Source organism: Podarcis raffonei, chromosome 12, assembly GCF_027172205.1.
Source record: "Podarcis raffonei isolate rPodRaf1 chromosome 12, rPodRaf1.pri, whole genome shotgun sequence".
Classification (NCBI taxonomy): domain Eukaryota; kingdom Metazoa; phylum Chordata; class Lepidosauria; order Squamata; family Lacertidae; genus Podarcis; species Podarcis raffonei.
In genome coordinates, this window is record NC_070613.1 from 53,227,053 (window position 1) to 53,241,414 (window position 14,362).

A 14,362-nucleotide genomic window follows, 5' to 3' on the forward strand; every position below is an offset into this window, starting at 1 on the left:
GATATTTGCAGGAAAAAGCGCAACTGAAATTTAAGTCTAGATTTCAATTGTAGTAATGCCAATCCTGTTATATGCTTTTGGTATGATGCACACCTCTTTAAAATTACTGCTTGCAAGATGGCATCATGTGCAAAATTTGCATCATTTTGCCCTGCGAACAGAAAAGGCTTGTTGTGGCTCCCTATGTTACATCATATGCACGACGCTTTCAAGTATGGAATTATCAGACAAAACAAAACTGTGCCATAATTCACATGGGACAGAGAGCTTTAAATCTGGTTCTCTACAGCTTGTGATCCTGCAAGCTGAATGCAGACCACTAACCCTGTTCCACTACTTGACGGCCCCTTCTGCTGCAGTTCCAAGCAGGCGGCCCAAACAGATTTGAAGAGCCCCTCGTGGCCTGTTATAAAAGGCTGCTGGATTGCATTTGGCTGAGTGGGTCACCTATTTTACAGGCTGGCATTAAAGCAAAAATGTTTACACTGAAGTCCAACTGCAGCCATGAAGACATTTCCTCCCAATGTTAGAAAGCTAACCAGTTTTCCACAATACTGTGATCTGTGTTTAATCACACTGTTCTGTACAATAATAAAAAGTCGACTACTGTACAGGCAATTGGAGTGAAGGTCACACCAAGTTCCTTTGTAGTTCTCTCGATTTTTCCCAGAGGCATTCCTTGTTAGTCTTCCTTCAACAAAGCCCAGGTATTGGCTGTGCAGGACCACAGAGGCCTTGTTTTCATGCCACTAAAGGAATCCCTTTCTCCATATTCTCCAAGAAATACCACGGGGCGCTTCTCTACGCCTTGGGAGCTATGTGCCTAGCTTCTCCACTGGCAGCTTCCCCCTGCCTGAAAATTCTAATTTAATTTTTGACCTCTCAGGAGGCTAAAAAGAAATTGGGGGGGGGGGCAGCAGGGCCCAAGAACTGCCAAAAAGGAAAGTTGCAAAGGATGGAGAGAAAAACACTTAAGACACCAGAGGCTCTGTATCTCAGGCGCAACCCTCTGTGCTCAAAGTACCAAACTCTGTCAAACCCGAACAAGGAGAAAAATGCAATGTGGAGGGACAGTGGGGGAGACCTGATAGGACGACTCACAAAATGACACCAAGGAGCACCTAAAACACGCCCTTTGCAGAGAATTGTTCTCCGAATGCTTCGCAAGGTATTGCAAGCTTGCCATAAGTCTCCTCAATGCACTTTGGACCTCTTGCTTGGTTTAGAAGACTTGTGCTTTCTCTTCTTCTTCTTCTTTTCTTTCCTCTTCCTCTTTCTCTTGTGTTTTCCTTTATATCCTGAAGAGCTGGAGCTGCTGCTGCTGCTGCTACTACTGCCTTCTTCATCCGAAGTGGAATCCTCTAGCAGCTGCTTCAACTGTTGTATCCTAAATGTACAAATGGCCAATGAACACAAGATCAAATTCCCCCTTTTGCCTGGCAGGGCAAACCACCTGTAGATTTGTTTTTTAGGTGGGTGGTAGTCTTAAATGGAAATGGAAATTATGACAGGAAAAGTGGAGGTCTCTACCCTTGAAAGCAACACTGAACTTTTCAAACCATTGCCATTAGATGAGCTACTGAAATGTAGTGGCAGACACTGAATCGAGTTCCCCTGGGTTAAAAAAATATGCATAACTGGTAATCTCAGCCTCACTCGCACACATGCCCTGGCCTGAGCGTAAGACTGATTTTTTTGAAAATTGATTATTATTAGGGGAAGGGGTGTAACTCACTGGTAAAGCATTTGCTTTGCAGAAGGTTCAGTCCCTGAGGTCTCAGGTAGGCCTGGGAATGTCTCCTTTTCTGAAACCCTGGAGAGCCTCTGCAAATCAGTGCAGACAATACAGTGCTGGAAGCACCCAATGGTCTGATGCAGCAAAGACAGTTTCCTATGTTCCTATAACACAGGGGTAGGCAGCCTAAGGCCTGGGGGCCGGATCCAGCCCAATTGCCTTCTAAATCCGGCCCAAGGACGGTCCGGGAACCAGCATGTTTTTACATGAGTAGAATGTGTGCTTTTATTTAAAAGGTATCTCTGGGTTATTTGTGGGGCATAGGAATTCGTTCATTTATTTCCCCCCCAAAATATAGTCTGGCCCACCACATGGTCTGAGGGACGGTGGACCGCACCCCTGCTGAAAAAGGTTACTGACCCCTGCTATAGCAAATGGATGCATGGAGCTATTGGATGCATGGAGCCAGATTAAAACAGGAATGAGTCTTACCGCATTTCCTTCTCATGGCGTTTATTTTCCCTTATAATATCATACATGGGGTCTTCGTGTGCCTTTAAAGAAAAAGGGGAAGGGAAGCTCAGTGCCCAACAGAATAACCTGCAACTCGTTTGTTTTTAAATAATTGCTGTGTTTCCGAAGGATTCAAGCAAAGACCTCGCCAGCCTATGTCCTCATGCAGAATCACTGGTGATTGTTTTATCCATCTTAACTGCTCTTCTTTAATTTAGAGTCAGAACCAGGGGGTATTGGTATCTAAAATAAGCCGTCTCTTATAAGTTCCCCTTCTCAACTGTTTTTTCTTACAGCTGGGTTTCTTTACTGTTTCATTACCAAGCTGGGGATAAAAACCTTAACAGCACTAGTAGGGAACATTTGATGGGGGAATTCCTACCTCTACCTAACAGCACAGTGCAGAAGATACGAAGTTCCTTAGTTAAAATAAAGAATTCAGACACTCTTAACGTAGCAGAATTTCCCAAAACACCATTAATAAACTAATGCCGCAATGTTTTACTTACTACTCTGAATTGTTCTAGCTTCTGGTTGCCTTTAATAAAGAATGGGCATTCTTTGTCTCCCGTTCTGTGTCCATAACGTTTACATCTCCAGCCTTGAGGGAGAAATAAGAAATATTAACATAGTGCTGTGCACCAAAAAAGTAAATATTTAGTACCTTTAAAACCCAGTATCTAAAAATGATTGGCTTTTCTTTACAAAACAAAGCACTGAACATTAGTTGCTTGCCCTCACATGACCAGATTTCTCCCTGTCCTTGTCTTGCAGAGGAAAGGCAGTTGTGGCATGAGAGCACATATAGAGCAAGACTGACATGCCCCCCCACTCTGTTTTAAGCAGACACTGAAAAAGATTACAGGTATTTCCCCCCCCCTTACCCAGGGGTTACATTTCGGGACACGGGGCACATAAGCAGAGCCGTAGCTAGGTGATCTTGCGCCCCTGGCAGAACCGTCCAGATTGTGCCCCCTAGCCATGGACAAATTAGCTGCTCTTTCTGCCTCTCCTCCAAACCCCCCCCCCACTCCACCCAATCAATTCACCCTCTATTTAAAACCTTTTCTTATGAGACAACAATCAATATTTTTATTTATTGACTATTTCTGGACATGGGACGCGGGTGGCGCTGTGGGTTAACCACAGAGCCTAGGGCTTGCCGATCAGAAGGTTGGCGGTTCGAATCCCCGCGATGGGGTGAGCTCCCGTTACTTGGTCCCTGCTCCTGCCAACCTAGCAGTTCGAAAGCATGTCTAGTACAAGTAGATACGAAAGCACGTCTAGTGCAAGTAGATGAATAGGTACCTCTCTGGCGGGAAGGTAAACGGCATTTCCGTGCGCTGCTCTGGTTCGCCAGAAGCAGCTTAGTCATGCTGGCCACATGACCCGGAAGTTGTACGCCAGCTCCCTCGGCCAATAAAACGAATGAGCGCTGCAACCCCAGAGTCGGCCACGACTGGACCTAATGGTCAGGGGTCCCTTTACCTTTACTATTTATGGACATATTTTAGCCAGTTTTGTGCCCCCCCTCGCCTGAGCCCCTGGCGGGAGGGCACCTCACCGCCCCCTAGCTACGGCCCTGCACATAAGTGAAATTGCATAAATTGGGGTGCACCCTCTAAACGCCCTCTCTGCCACTCTCTCCAATCCAGACCAAAAAATACTGTATCCAAAAATACCCACCACTATAACTGCAGCTCTAGGACTTTAAAAATGGCCGATGCTGGTGTGCTACCGCAAACACCAGCTGTTAGATGGGGTGGCTCAGCAGCCTAAACAAAACCCCGGTGAACCTTTGGTCTCTCTGGGGCTTCCTTTGCCCTCACAGATGTGGTCTTTTGGTCAGTTTGAAGCGGACAACTCGGCACAAATGGCGCAAGGCGATCATGCAGGTAAACTGGTCCTTAGCTGTACAAGGCTTTATATACCAACAGTATCACTTCCAACGTGTCCAAGTACTGGATCAGCAACCCGCATAGATCTGCTGAGTAGAGGTGCTACAAGCTATCAGCAACCGTGCTGCAGCATTCTGCATTGACTGTGGTAAGCCCCACATAGATGGCTCAGGACCACAATACCTCAAGGACCGCCCCTTCCCATATGAACCTACCCGGACCCTGAGATCATCTTCTGAGGCCCTTCTATGTGTGCCTCCTCAGCAAGAGTTCAGAAGGGTGGCAACACAAGAACGGGGCCTTCTCTGCAGTGGCTCCCCGTCTGTGGAATGCTCTCCCCAGGGAAGTTTGCCTGGCACCTTCACTATACACCTTTAGGTGCCAGGCAAAAACGTTCCTTTTCAACTAGGCCTTTGCCTGACTTGATCTACATCCTATACCCTTTTTTAAAATTGCTGGCTCTTAAAAAAAAATAAACGCTGGCTCTTTTGGGGTTTTTTTATTGGGTTGTTGGTTTTGTTTTGATTTTATGTATTTTATGTGAACCGCCCTGAGACCTTCAGGTATAGGGCAGTATAGAAATTAAATAATAATAATAATAATAATAATAATAATAATAATAATAATAATTACAGTGGTACCTCGGGTTACATACACTTCAGGTTACATATGCTTCAGGTTACAGACTCCCCTAACCCAGAAATAGTACCTCGGGTTAAGAACTTTGCTTCAGGATGAGAACAGAAATTGTGCTCCAGTGGTGCAGCGGCAGGAGGCCCCATTAGCTAAAGTGGTGATTCAGCTTAAGAACAGTTTCAGGTTAAGAATGGACCTCCGGAACGAATTAAGTACTTAACCCGAAGTACCACTGTATTATTATTACTAGAGTACATTGCAGAAATCCAGTCTCAAAATCACCAGTGCCTGAACTGCTGTGGCCAAGCTTTCCTGGTCCAGGAAAGATCAAAGCTGCCGTACCAAACACAGCCAGAAGTGCAATATGAAAAATGACAGCAAGATAAGAGACGCCATTGCCTCTTCTGCCAAGATTTTGCTAAACCCTTCTAGGACTTCCTTGTCTGCATATCAGTTGACTCCTGCCACTGCATCCTCATTGCTTCTCTCCAACCTGTCAAGTCCAGCTCGTCATCAACTTGGTCGTCTACAGATATTTTGAACTACAATTCTCATCAGCCCCAGCCAGCAAAGCCATTCATTCTTCGTTCCCCCTTCCCCAAAAGCTGCACAGAAATCTACTTCCCTCACTCACATTGCATAACTTTGACCTCCTTCCCCAATGGCATCCAAAGCCCTTTTGTTGGGGCGTGGGCAAGGAATTCTCGGGCATTTTCATTGCCAGGTACGTCAGGAATGCAGTCCTCCGGTTTAGTCTCATCTTCCTGTACACACAAGAAGCAAATCAAATGAAATGAAGCCGCGAAAACAAAATGGGACGAACTGGTCTAACCTCCACCCCTGTGAGGTGGGACGGGCTGCAAGACACTCTTACTTTCTTCCAGCAAATCTGCTACCACCTCCAACTTTTTAGCCCACAACCAATTCAGACTTATGGTTTGCACTTCTGGAGAAAGGCAGACCTTTTAACAGGGCTTCCTTCTGTAGCCTTATTGGACTTTACCAATTGGTAGGGTGAGTGTTGCTCCCAGACGCGAGGAAGGAAGTCAAATGACACCGAGGGTTGGTTCAGAGAAAGAGTTTATTCTGCTCTCCAGATAGCAGAAGGCACTTGCGTGGTCAGCTCACAGCAAGTCCAAAGAAATGAGAAATTTCATGCAGTATATATATCCTCCAGGCACCCTCTCCCCCCTTCCCAGGAATCCAGCCACGTCAGCCTATACACGCAGGCTGACATCACAGATGTTCCCGCTCCGGTACTTTTAACCATAAAAGGGTGTTCCTCTTCCTGCACTCTTGACCATATAAGGGTATTCCTGTTCCGGCACTCTTATCTTGGGGTAAGAAGGTCACCAACTCTCCTGGCGCTGTTCCCAGACTTGGTCTGTGCGTCAGAGTGTGGTCAGGATGTAAGATAAGACCCAGATATGCCATCCCTGCTCCACTGGAACAGTCAAGGCCATACATTGCTGTCATGGACTGATAAAGGAGAGCGCTTTGTTTATACAGCTGGGTTCCTGTTATGCATTTGCTCAACAGCTCAAGTCAATGCATTTTAGAAATGCTCCCTTGGAGAAGGAAAAATGCGGATTTTGGGGCCCGTTCCAGACTGACTACACAGTCAGGTTTTTAGATTTGGGAAACCCATTCCTTCACTTCAAATTCTGCAGAACCAGGCCAGTGTGTGCACCAAGACATCTAGGCAGGCTGAGTAAAGCATTTGGCTTCCAATTCCGATCTGTTAACTACATGGCTGCCACAAACAAACTCACCTCAGGGTACATGAGATTGCAATAGGGAGCTTTGGGGTCATCTAATTCAACCCCCCGTTTTAGCTATACCACAGATAAGTATAGTTTTACTCTAGTTTCATTTAGCTTTTAAAGTCTTGTGCTGTATTTTTACATATTGTGTGTGTGTCCCTCAGTTATATTTTGTGTAAAACACTTCAAGGTTTCTTTTTGTATAAAGTGGTAGAGAAACTCCATCTTTATTCCTGGTTTACTGTATTTTCATTTTTTTTAAAGAACAGTTTTACAAGCTACCCAACCTACCTTAATAAACCCTGGAGGAAGTTTCTCATAGCTGAAAAAGATTGAAAATATACTTTAGTGTCATTAAAAAACAAACTACAAAGCAATGCAGAAAGTTCAGCTGAAGCAAAAATAGAGAAGGGGGTAATGTTTTTGAACACCTGTCACTCAGTCCCCCCTCCCTTATCTAAAATGGATAGGGAGAACCACAGCAAGCAGGCTTATTATTTATGTCATTCATTTTTTACAAAAGTCACAAACTGGTTTACAAGTAAAAATAAGATACTTGATCATAAGCAGTTAATAAAAAGCATCCTTATTAAAATCTCAAACAACTCATCAACTCCAAACAGTAGTATAATAATACACAGTAAAAGATGATTTAATAAATGAGAAATCTTAAAGCAACATCAAAAAGGCCTCAACTATCTATTGATGCTGGCAATGGTATTAAGAAAAAAGAAAATAAAAAGGTACCCCCTGATATGTTACAGATTTCAGGATAACTGCAAATCTTGATCTGAGTTTGGCTGAAAATGACTATATCCCAGAAACTATTTCAAGCAACAACCCATTTGTCAGACATAGCGCAGCCATCTCTGAGAAAACAATATTTATTTTCACCACCTTGCCACAAATGAGAAATTTTGAAAGCTTTTGGGTTTTTTTAGTGGCAGAAATGCAATGTTGACTTGAAGCAGCCTGCCTGTTCTTTTTAAAAATAAAATAAAATTCTGTGTTGTGGATTTGAAGCGATGCCATTTCATGGATACTGGTGGCTGTGCTAATTTGACAGCAAAATAGCAACTGATCGACAAGGTCAGAATGGGTAAATAAAAGCAGCACTAGACAGGATGTCCTTTAAACCTTTGATCACAAACACCCCAAAAAAGAATATTGGGAACTTCTCAGTGGCTGCTCCTAGATGCTGGAACTCCCTGCAGAAGCTAGAATGCTAGAGTTGGAAGGGATCCGAGGGTCATCTAGTCCAACCCCTGGCAATTCAGAAATCACAACACCTGGTACCCTACCCAATTTGAAACCTTACTGGACCCTGCTTAGCCTTGCAAATGTGCCAGCAACTTTATTGCTTCCTGTCCTTCCACCAACAGCTGAACAAACGCCTTCTTGTTAAAACAGCGTTTTGGGAACTGACTGCTTTTAATGAAAAGGTCTGGTGCTGTGCTGTTTTTTATTGTATTTGTATGGTTTTAATAAATTATACACGTGTGCATGCATAAAAGAAACCCAGATAGATAGAAATAGCTGAAGCTAACAATTATTATTATTGCTATTATTTATGAAACCACCCTTCATCCGAAGATCTCGGGGCAGTTCACGGAATGAACATACGAGACAAAAACACGAAATACGTAATAATAAAAACAAAGACCAAAACTATGTAATTGTTTTTTAAGGATTGTTTTTTCCCTATGTTTCTGACTGTTCTTATTTTATCAACAAGCCGCCTTGAATCCTGTCAAGGAAATAGGTGGTAGTGTGTGTATATGTATGCACATTATCTATCTATCTATCTATCTATCTATCTATCTATCTATCTATCATCTGTCTATCTATCTTACCTATCATCTATATCTATTTGTAGTTTGTTAAGATTTCTGAGAAAAGCAACTCAGCCACTTCCCGGGATTCGGGGGGCAGGGCCGGATTTAGGTTTGATGAGGCCCTAAGCTACTGAAGGTAATGGGGCCCTTTATATGCTCAGCTGTTCTTTGTCAACAACAAATTGTCGCTGTTTTTTTGTGTTGAATATATGTTATATGCTAATTTATGGACCTAATAGATATCTTAAAGCCTACATGCAGAATGCAGGCACCCTATGTATAGAAAGGAGCAAACCAGTGATATTTTAGGGAGCAGGCCAGCAGGCGGGGCCCATTACTTACATCATAGGAGCCTACACAACACAAAACACTGCTGCATGTATGTTTTGTTTTATTTTATTTTTTATCTTATATTTTGGAAATGTGCATCCAGGGTTTGTTTCCCCTTTAATTTTTTTGCGGGCCCCCAAAGGAGTGGGGCCCTAAGCTATAGCTTGTTTAGCTTATACCAGGCATAGGCAAACTTGGCCCTCCAGATGTTTCAGGACTACAACTCCCATCATCCCTAGCTAACAGGACCACTGGTCAGGGATAATGGGAATTGTAGTCTCAAAACATCTGGAGGGCCAAGTTTGCCTATGCCTGGTTTATAGTAAATCTGGCACTGTGGCTATATCTATATCTGTAGTTTGTTAAGACTGCTGAGAAGAGCAGCTGGGCCACTTCCTGGAATTATTGGTCGTTTGGGGGGGGGTTGTTTTCTTTCTTTTTTGTTAAAGTTTTTTATTAACAGTTTTCTCATAACAAATTATTCAAACAAATCATCTTCATTACTCCCCCCTTTTTCCCTCCCTCAACTCCTCTCTCTGATTTCTCAACCAATTTTAACTTCTGCGTATTATAAAATTGTATACATCCTTATATTATCTCTCTACTATGTTGACCCTCAATAAATTTGTGTATGTTTATTCGGGGGGGGGGTTCTTTTCAACATAGAGGGCGTGCATCGCCCACAGCCCTGCCTAGCCTACCTCACAGGGCTGTTTTGAAGGTTAGGGATTAGGGCAGGCACTCCCAAACTCGGCCCTCCGGATGATTTGGGACTACAATTCCCATCATCCCTGCCCACGGGTCCTGCTAGCTAAGGATGATGGGAGTTGTAGTCCCAAAACATCTGGAGGGCCGAGTTTGCCTATGCCTGGCTTAGACATAAATTCAGCACTGTGACTATATCTCTAGCCCTGCCTAGTCTTCCTCACAGGGCTGTTTTGATGGTTAGGGATTAGCAGGCACACCCAAACTCGGCCCTCCGGATGATTTGGGACTACAATTCCCATCATCCCTGCCCACGGGTCTTGCTAGCTAGGGATGATGGGAGTTATAGTCCCAAAACATCTGGAGGTGGGCCAAGGTTGGGGGTGCCTGGATGAGGGTGAGGGATGCCGTGCGCCTCCCCGCTGCCCTTGAAGGCAGAGATTTTAAGCCGCCCCCCCAAACTCAGGCATCCCCAAACTCGGCCCTCCAGTTATTTTGGGACTACAACTCCCGTCATCCCCAGCTAACAGGACCAGTGGTCAGGGATGATGGGAATTGTAGTCTCAAAACATCTGGAGGGCCGAGGTTGAGGAAATCTTGCCTATGCCTGGCTTATACTGTGACAATATCTATATCTGTAGTTTGTTAAGATTTCTGAGAAGAGCAGTTGAGCCACTTCCTGGAATTATTGGTCATTTTGGGGGGGGGTTCTTTTCAACGCAGAGGGCGTGCGTCCCCCCAGGCCTGCCTAGCCTACCTTACAGGGCTGTTTTGAAGGTTAGGGATTAGGGCAGGCACCCCCAAACTCAGCCCTCCAGATGTTTTTGGGACTACAATTCCCATCATCCCTGCCCACTGGTCCTGCTAGCTAGGGATGATGGGAGTTGTAGTCCCCAAACATCTGGAGGGCCGAGTTTGCCTATGCCTGACCCCTTGATGGGGGGGGGAGAGGAATAAGAGAGCACCCCTGAGCTAAAGGATCCCCTTCAGAGCTAGAACATTTGCACAGACCAGATTTCCTCGACCTCGACCCTCCAGATGTTTTGGGACTACAACTCCCATCATCCCCTGCTAGCAGGACCAGTGGTCAGGGATGATGGGAGTTGTAGTCCCAAAAACATTAGGAGGGCCATGTTTGGGGATGCCTGGATGAGGGTGAGGGATGCGGCGCGCCTCCCCGCTGCCCTCAGAGGAAGGCGGAGGGTCCAAGCCACCCCCCCAGCGACCCCCCCCCCAGCCTTACAAGGACTCCAGGTGCTGGATCTGCTGGATCTGCTGCACTTCCCGCTTCTTCCTCTTCTGCTCCTTCCGCTCGTGGCCTCGGCTGCTGGAGCCGGCGGGGCTGCCGCCGGCCAACGACGACGACTCGCTGCGGCTCCGGTGCCGCTTCGGGCCTCCGCCCTCGCCGCGCCGGGACATGGTGCGCCGGGGAGCCGCCGCCGCCGCCCGGCCCGCCCGCCCGCGCAGCTCGGCGCCGGCCTGGCGCGCCTCACTTCCAGGGGAGGCCAAGCGAGCACTTCCTCCGGCCCGACGGGGCCGCCTCGCCCTCGGCAGCGCCCCCGCCACGCGGCGCTCGGCGGAGCGGCTTCCCAGCGCCGCCTGCTCAGACTGAATCGATGCCATACATGATCAATCAATAATGAAACCCGATCAGTTAATAATAAAACCCGATTGTCGTTTGCAGCGCCGGATTTAGCTCCTCTGAGCAGCGCCGGTTTGACGTATAAGCTAAGCAAGCCCTAGCTTAGGGCCCCCCTCTCGGGGACCCCCCCAAAAATATAATGGGAAAATTGGATGTACATATCCAAAATGTAAGATGAAAAACAAATAAAACCTACATACAGCAACAGGGTTTTGTGTTGTGTAGGCTCCTATGATGCAAGTAATGCTAGCCTGCTCCCTAAAATAGCACTGGTTTGCTCAATTCTCTATATAGGGTGCCCACATTCTGCATGTGCAAATGGCTTTAGATACCTATTAGGTCCATAAATTAGCATATAGAATATATTCAACACAAAAAGCACCATTACCTTCAGTAGCCTAGGGCCTCATCAAACCTAAATCGGCCCTGGCTCGGCCATCTCCCCAGACAATGCCTTCCCTTCCCTGGGCACACCTCTCACCGGCCCCACTCCACAACTTTCTCCATACCCTCCAACATTTATCTGATTAAAATAGAGGTGTCCCATTCAATTATTATTATTATTATTATTATTATTATTATTATTATTATTATTATTATTTTATAGGAACTCTAAGGTCTCATATATAAATCATATGTTCCTAAATCTATAGGGCAAATATATACATAAGTATATAACCCACTTATGGGTATACATATATACCCATAATATATATACATAAGTATATAACCCACACATAAGTATATATACATAAGTATATAAGCCACAGGGACGCGGGTGGCGCTGTGGGTAAAAGCCTCAGCGCCTAGGGCTTGCCAATCGAAAGGTCGGCGGTTCGAATCCTCGCGGCGGGGTGCGCTCCCGTTGTTCGGTCCCAGCGCCTGCCAACCTAGCAGTTCGAAAGCACCCCCGGGTGCAAGTAGATAAATAGGGACCGCTTACTAGCGGGAAGGTAAACGGCGTTCCGTGTGCTGCGCTGGCTCACCAGAGTAGCTTCATCACGCTGGCCACGTGACCCGGAAGTGTCTCCGGACAGCGCTGGCCCCCGGCCTCTTGAGTGAGATGGGTGCACAACCCTAGAGTCTGTCAAGACTGGCCCGTACGGGCAGGGGTACCTTTACCTTTATATAACCCACACGTCTGAAATCATAGAATCATAGAGTTGGAAGAGACCACAAGGGCCATCGAGTCCAACCCCCTGCCAAGCAGGAAACACCATCAGAGCACTCCTGACATATGGTTGTCAAGCCTCTGCTTAAAGACCTCCAAAGAAGGAGACTCCACCACACTCCTTGGCAGCAAATTCCACTGTCGAACAGCTCTTACTGTCAGGAAGTTCTTCCTAATGTTTAGGTGGAATCTTCTTTCTTGTAGTTTGGATCCATTGCTCCGTGTCCGCTTCTCTGGAGCAGCAGAAAACAAAATAGTACAGAAGAGCAATCCTGAAGCCATTCTGACTCTTCCAGTGACCTCAGATATTCTCTGCAGTGAGGAAGGAAATTGGAAAAGCCTCCCCATTGTCTCTTTGTTCACAAATCCTATCTTAAGGGTATACTATGGAGAGCCTGTGACCTGGATTCAGGAACTAAGTACAGTGGTACCTTGGTACTCAAACTCCAAAAACCCGGAAGTAAGTGTTCTGGTTTTCGAATGTTTTTCGGAAGCCGAACTTCTGATGCAGCTGTCGGCTATTGTTTCTGGGGCACCTGCAGTGATCAGAAGCTGCGCCTTGGTTTTTGAACATTTCGGAAGTCAAACAGATTTCCGGAATGGATTAAGTTTGGCGCTTTTGTTTTTGCTATTTATTTTGCATTTTTGAGGCTTTTTCGGTTAATTTGTTTTTGTGACTGCAATCAGCTGCTGATTGATTGTGTGACTGCGGAAATGGATAAAAGCCCCCTTCCAAACAATGACTATCATCAGTGCAGGTAAGAAAATAATAATTTTAATTTTTCTCATCTACAATACTGCCTTATTTATTTTATAGTATGCAGGTGGCGCTGTGGTCTAAACCACAGAGCCTTAGGCTTGTCAATCAGAAGGTCGGCGGTTCGAATCCCCGTGACGGGGTGAGCTCCCGTTGCTCGGTCCCAGCTCCTGCCCACCTAGCAGTTCGAAAGCACGTCAAAGTGCAAGTAGATAAATAGGTACCGCTCCGGCGGGAAGGTAAACGGCATTTCCGTGCGCTGCTCTGGTTTCACCAGAAGCGGCTTAGTCATGCTGGCCACATGACCCAGAAGCTGTCTGCGGACAAACACCAGCTCCCTCGGCCTATAGAGTGAGATGAGCGTGCAACCCCAGAGTCGTCCACGACTGGACCTCTAATGGTCAGGGATACCTTTACCTTTACAGTACATTGATTATTGCTTTCATTTTATGGATCAATGGTCCTGTTGGATAGTAAAATTCATGTTAAATTGCTGTTTTAGGGGTTGTTTTTAAAAGGCTGGAATGGATTAATCCTTTTTCCATGACTTTCTTTGGGAAAGTGTGCCTTGGTTTTGGAACACTTTGGTTTTGGAATGGACTTCTGGAATGGATTAAGTTTGAAAACCAAGGTACCCCTGTATATAAGGTAAAGGTAAAGGGACCCCTGACCATTAGGTCCAGTCGTGACCGATTCTGGGGTTGCGGCGCTCATCTCGCTTTATTGGCCGAGGAGCCGGCATACAGCTTCCGGGTCATGTGGCCAGCATGACTAAGCCACTTCTGGCAAACCAGAGCAGCACACGGAAACGCCGTTTACCTTCCCGCCGGAGCGGTACCTATTTATCTACTTGCACTTCATGCTTTCGAACTGCTAGGTTGGCAGAAGCAGGGACCAAACAATGGGAGCTCACCCCATTGCAGGGATTCGAACCGCCAACCTTCTGATTGGCAAGTCCTAGGCTCTGTGGTTTAACCCACAGCGCCACCTGCGTCCCTCTACCCCTGTATATACAGCATCTCAAAAGGAATGGCCAGGCTGCCCAGGTAAAGCAATCAAGTGACCATTATCAGTATCCTGCCAGACAGGTTTTCTGTTGTAGACCACCCTCCTGTGCTGCATTTCTCCTGTAGCCCGCCTCCTTCCGTGATGTATGTATGATGTTTTTGGGGGTGGTCTTTAGCTACAGGGTGAGCAATTTCAAAAGTCTATACAGTATAAGGGCTTGCACACCATTGTTCTGGGTCCCTCCTGCCTCCTGCGTGTGGTTGTGAGCACCCTGTTGCAACAGTTACGTAATAAAGATCAGGCTTACTAGCTGCCTTGCTTCTCAATATTCTCTGGTTGGCCTCTGTTATTTTCTTCTTCCAATAGGGG

At 46.1% G+C, this 14,362-nt stretch overlaps 1 protein-coding gene across 1 annotated transcript; it reads right to left on the reverse strand.

Moving 5' to 3' along the window:
* Positions 1-552: 552 nt before the first annotated feature.
* RP9 (RP9 pre-mRNA splicing factor) lies at positions 553-11,053 on the reverse strand. The gene is made up of 6 exons (XM_053409521.1): positions 10,659-11,053; positions 6,837-6,867; positions 5,417-5,546; positions 2,758-2,849; positions 2,228-2,289; positions 553-1,387 (listed from the first exon to the last, which is right to left on the reverse strand). Exons 1-6 carry the CDS (start codon positions 11,036-11,038, stop codon positions 1,195-1,197), a joined length of 888 nt encoding a protein of 295 aa, XP_053265496.1. The 5' UTR covers positions 11,039-11,053; the 3' UTR covers positions 553-1,194.
* Positions 11,054-14,362: the final 3,309 nt, after the last annotated feature.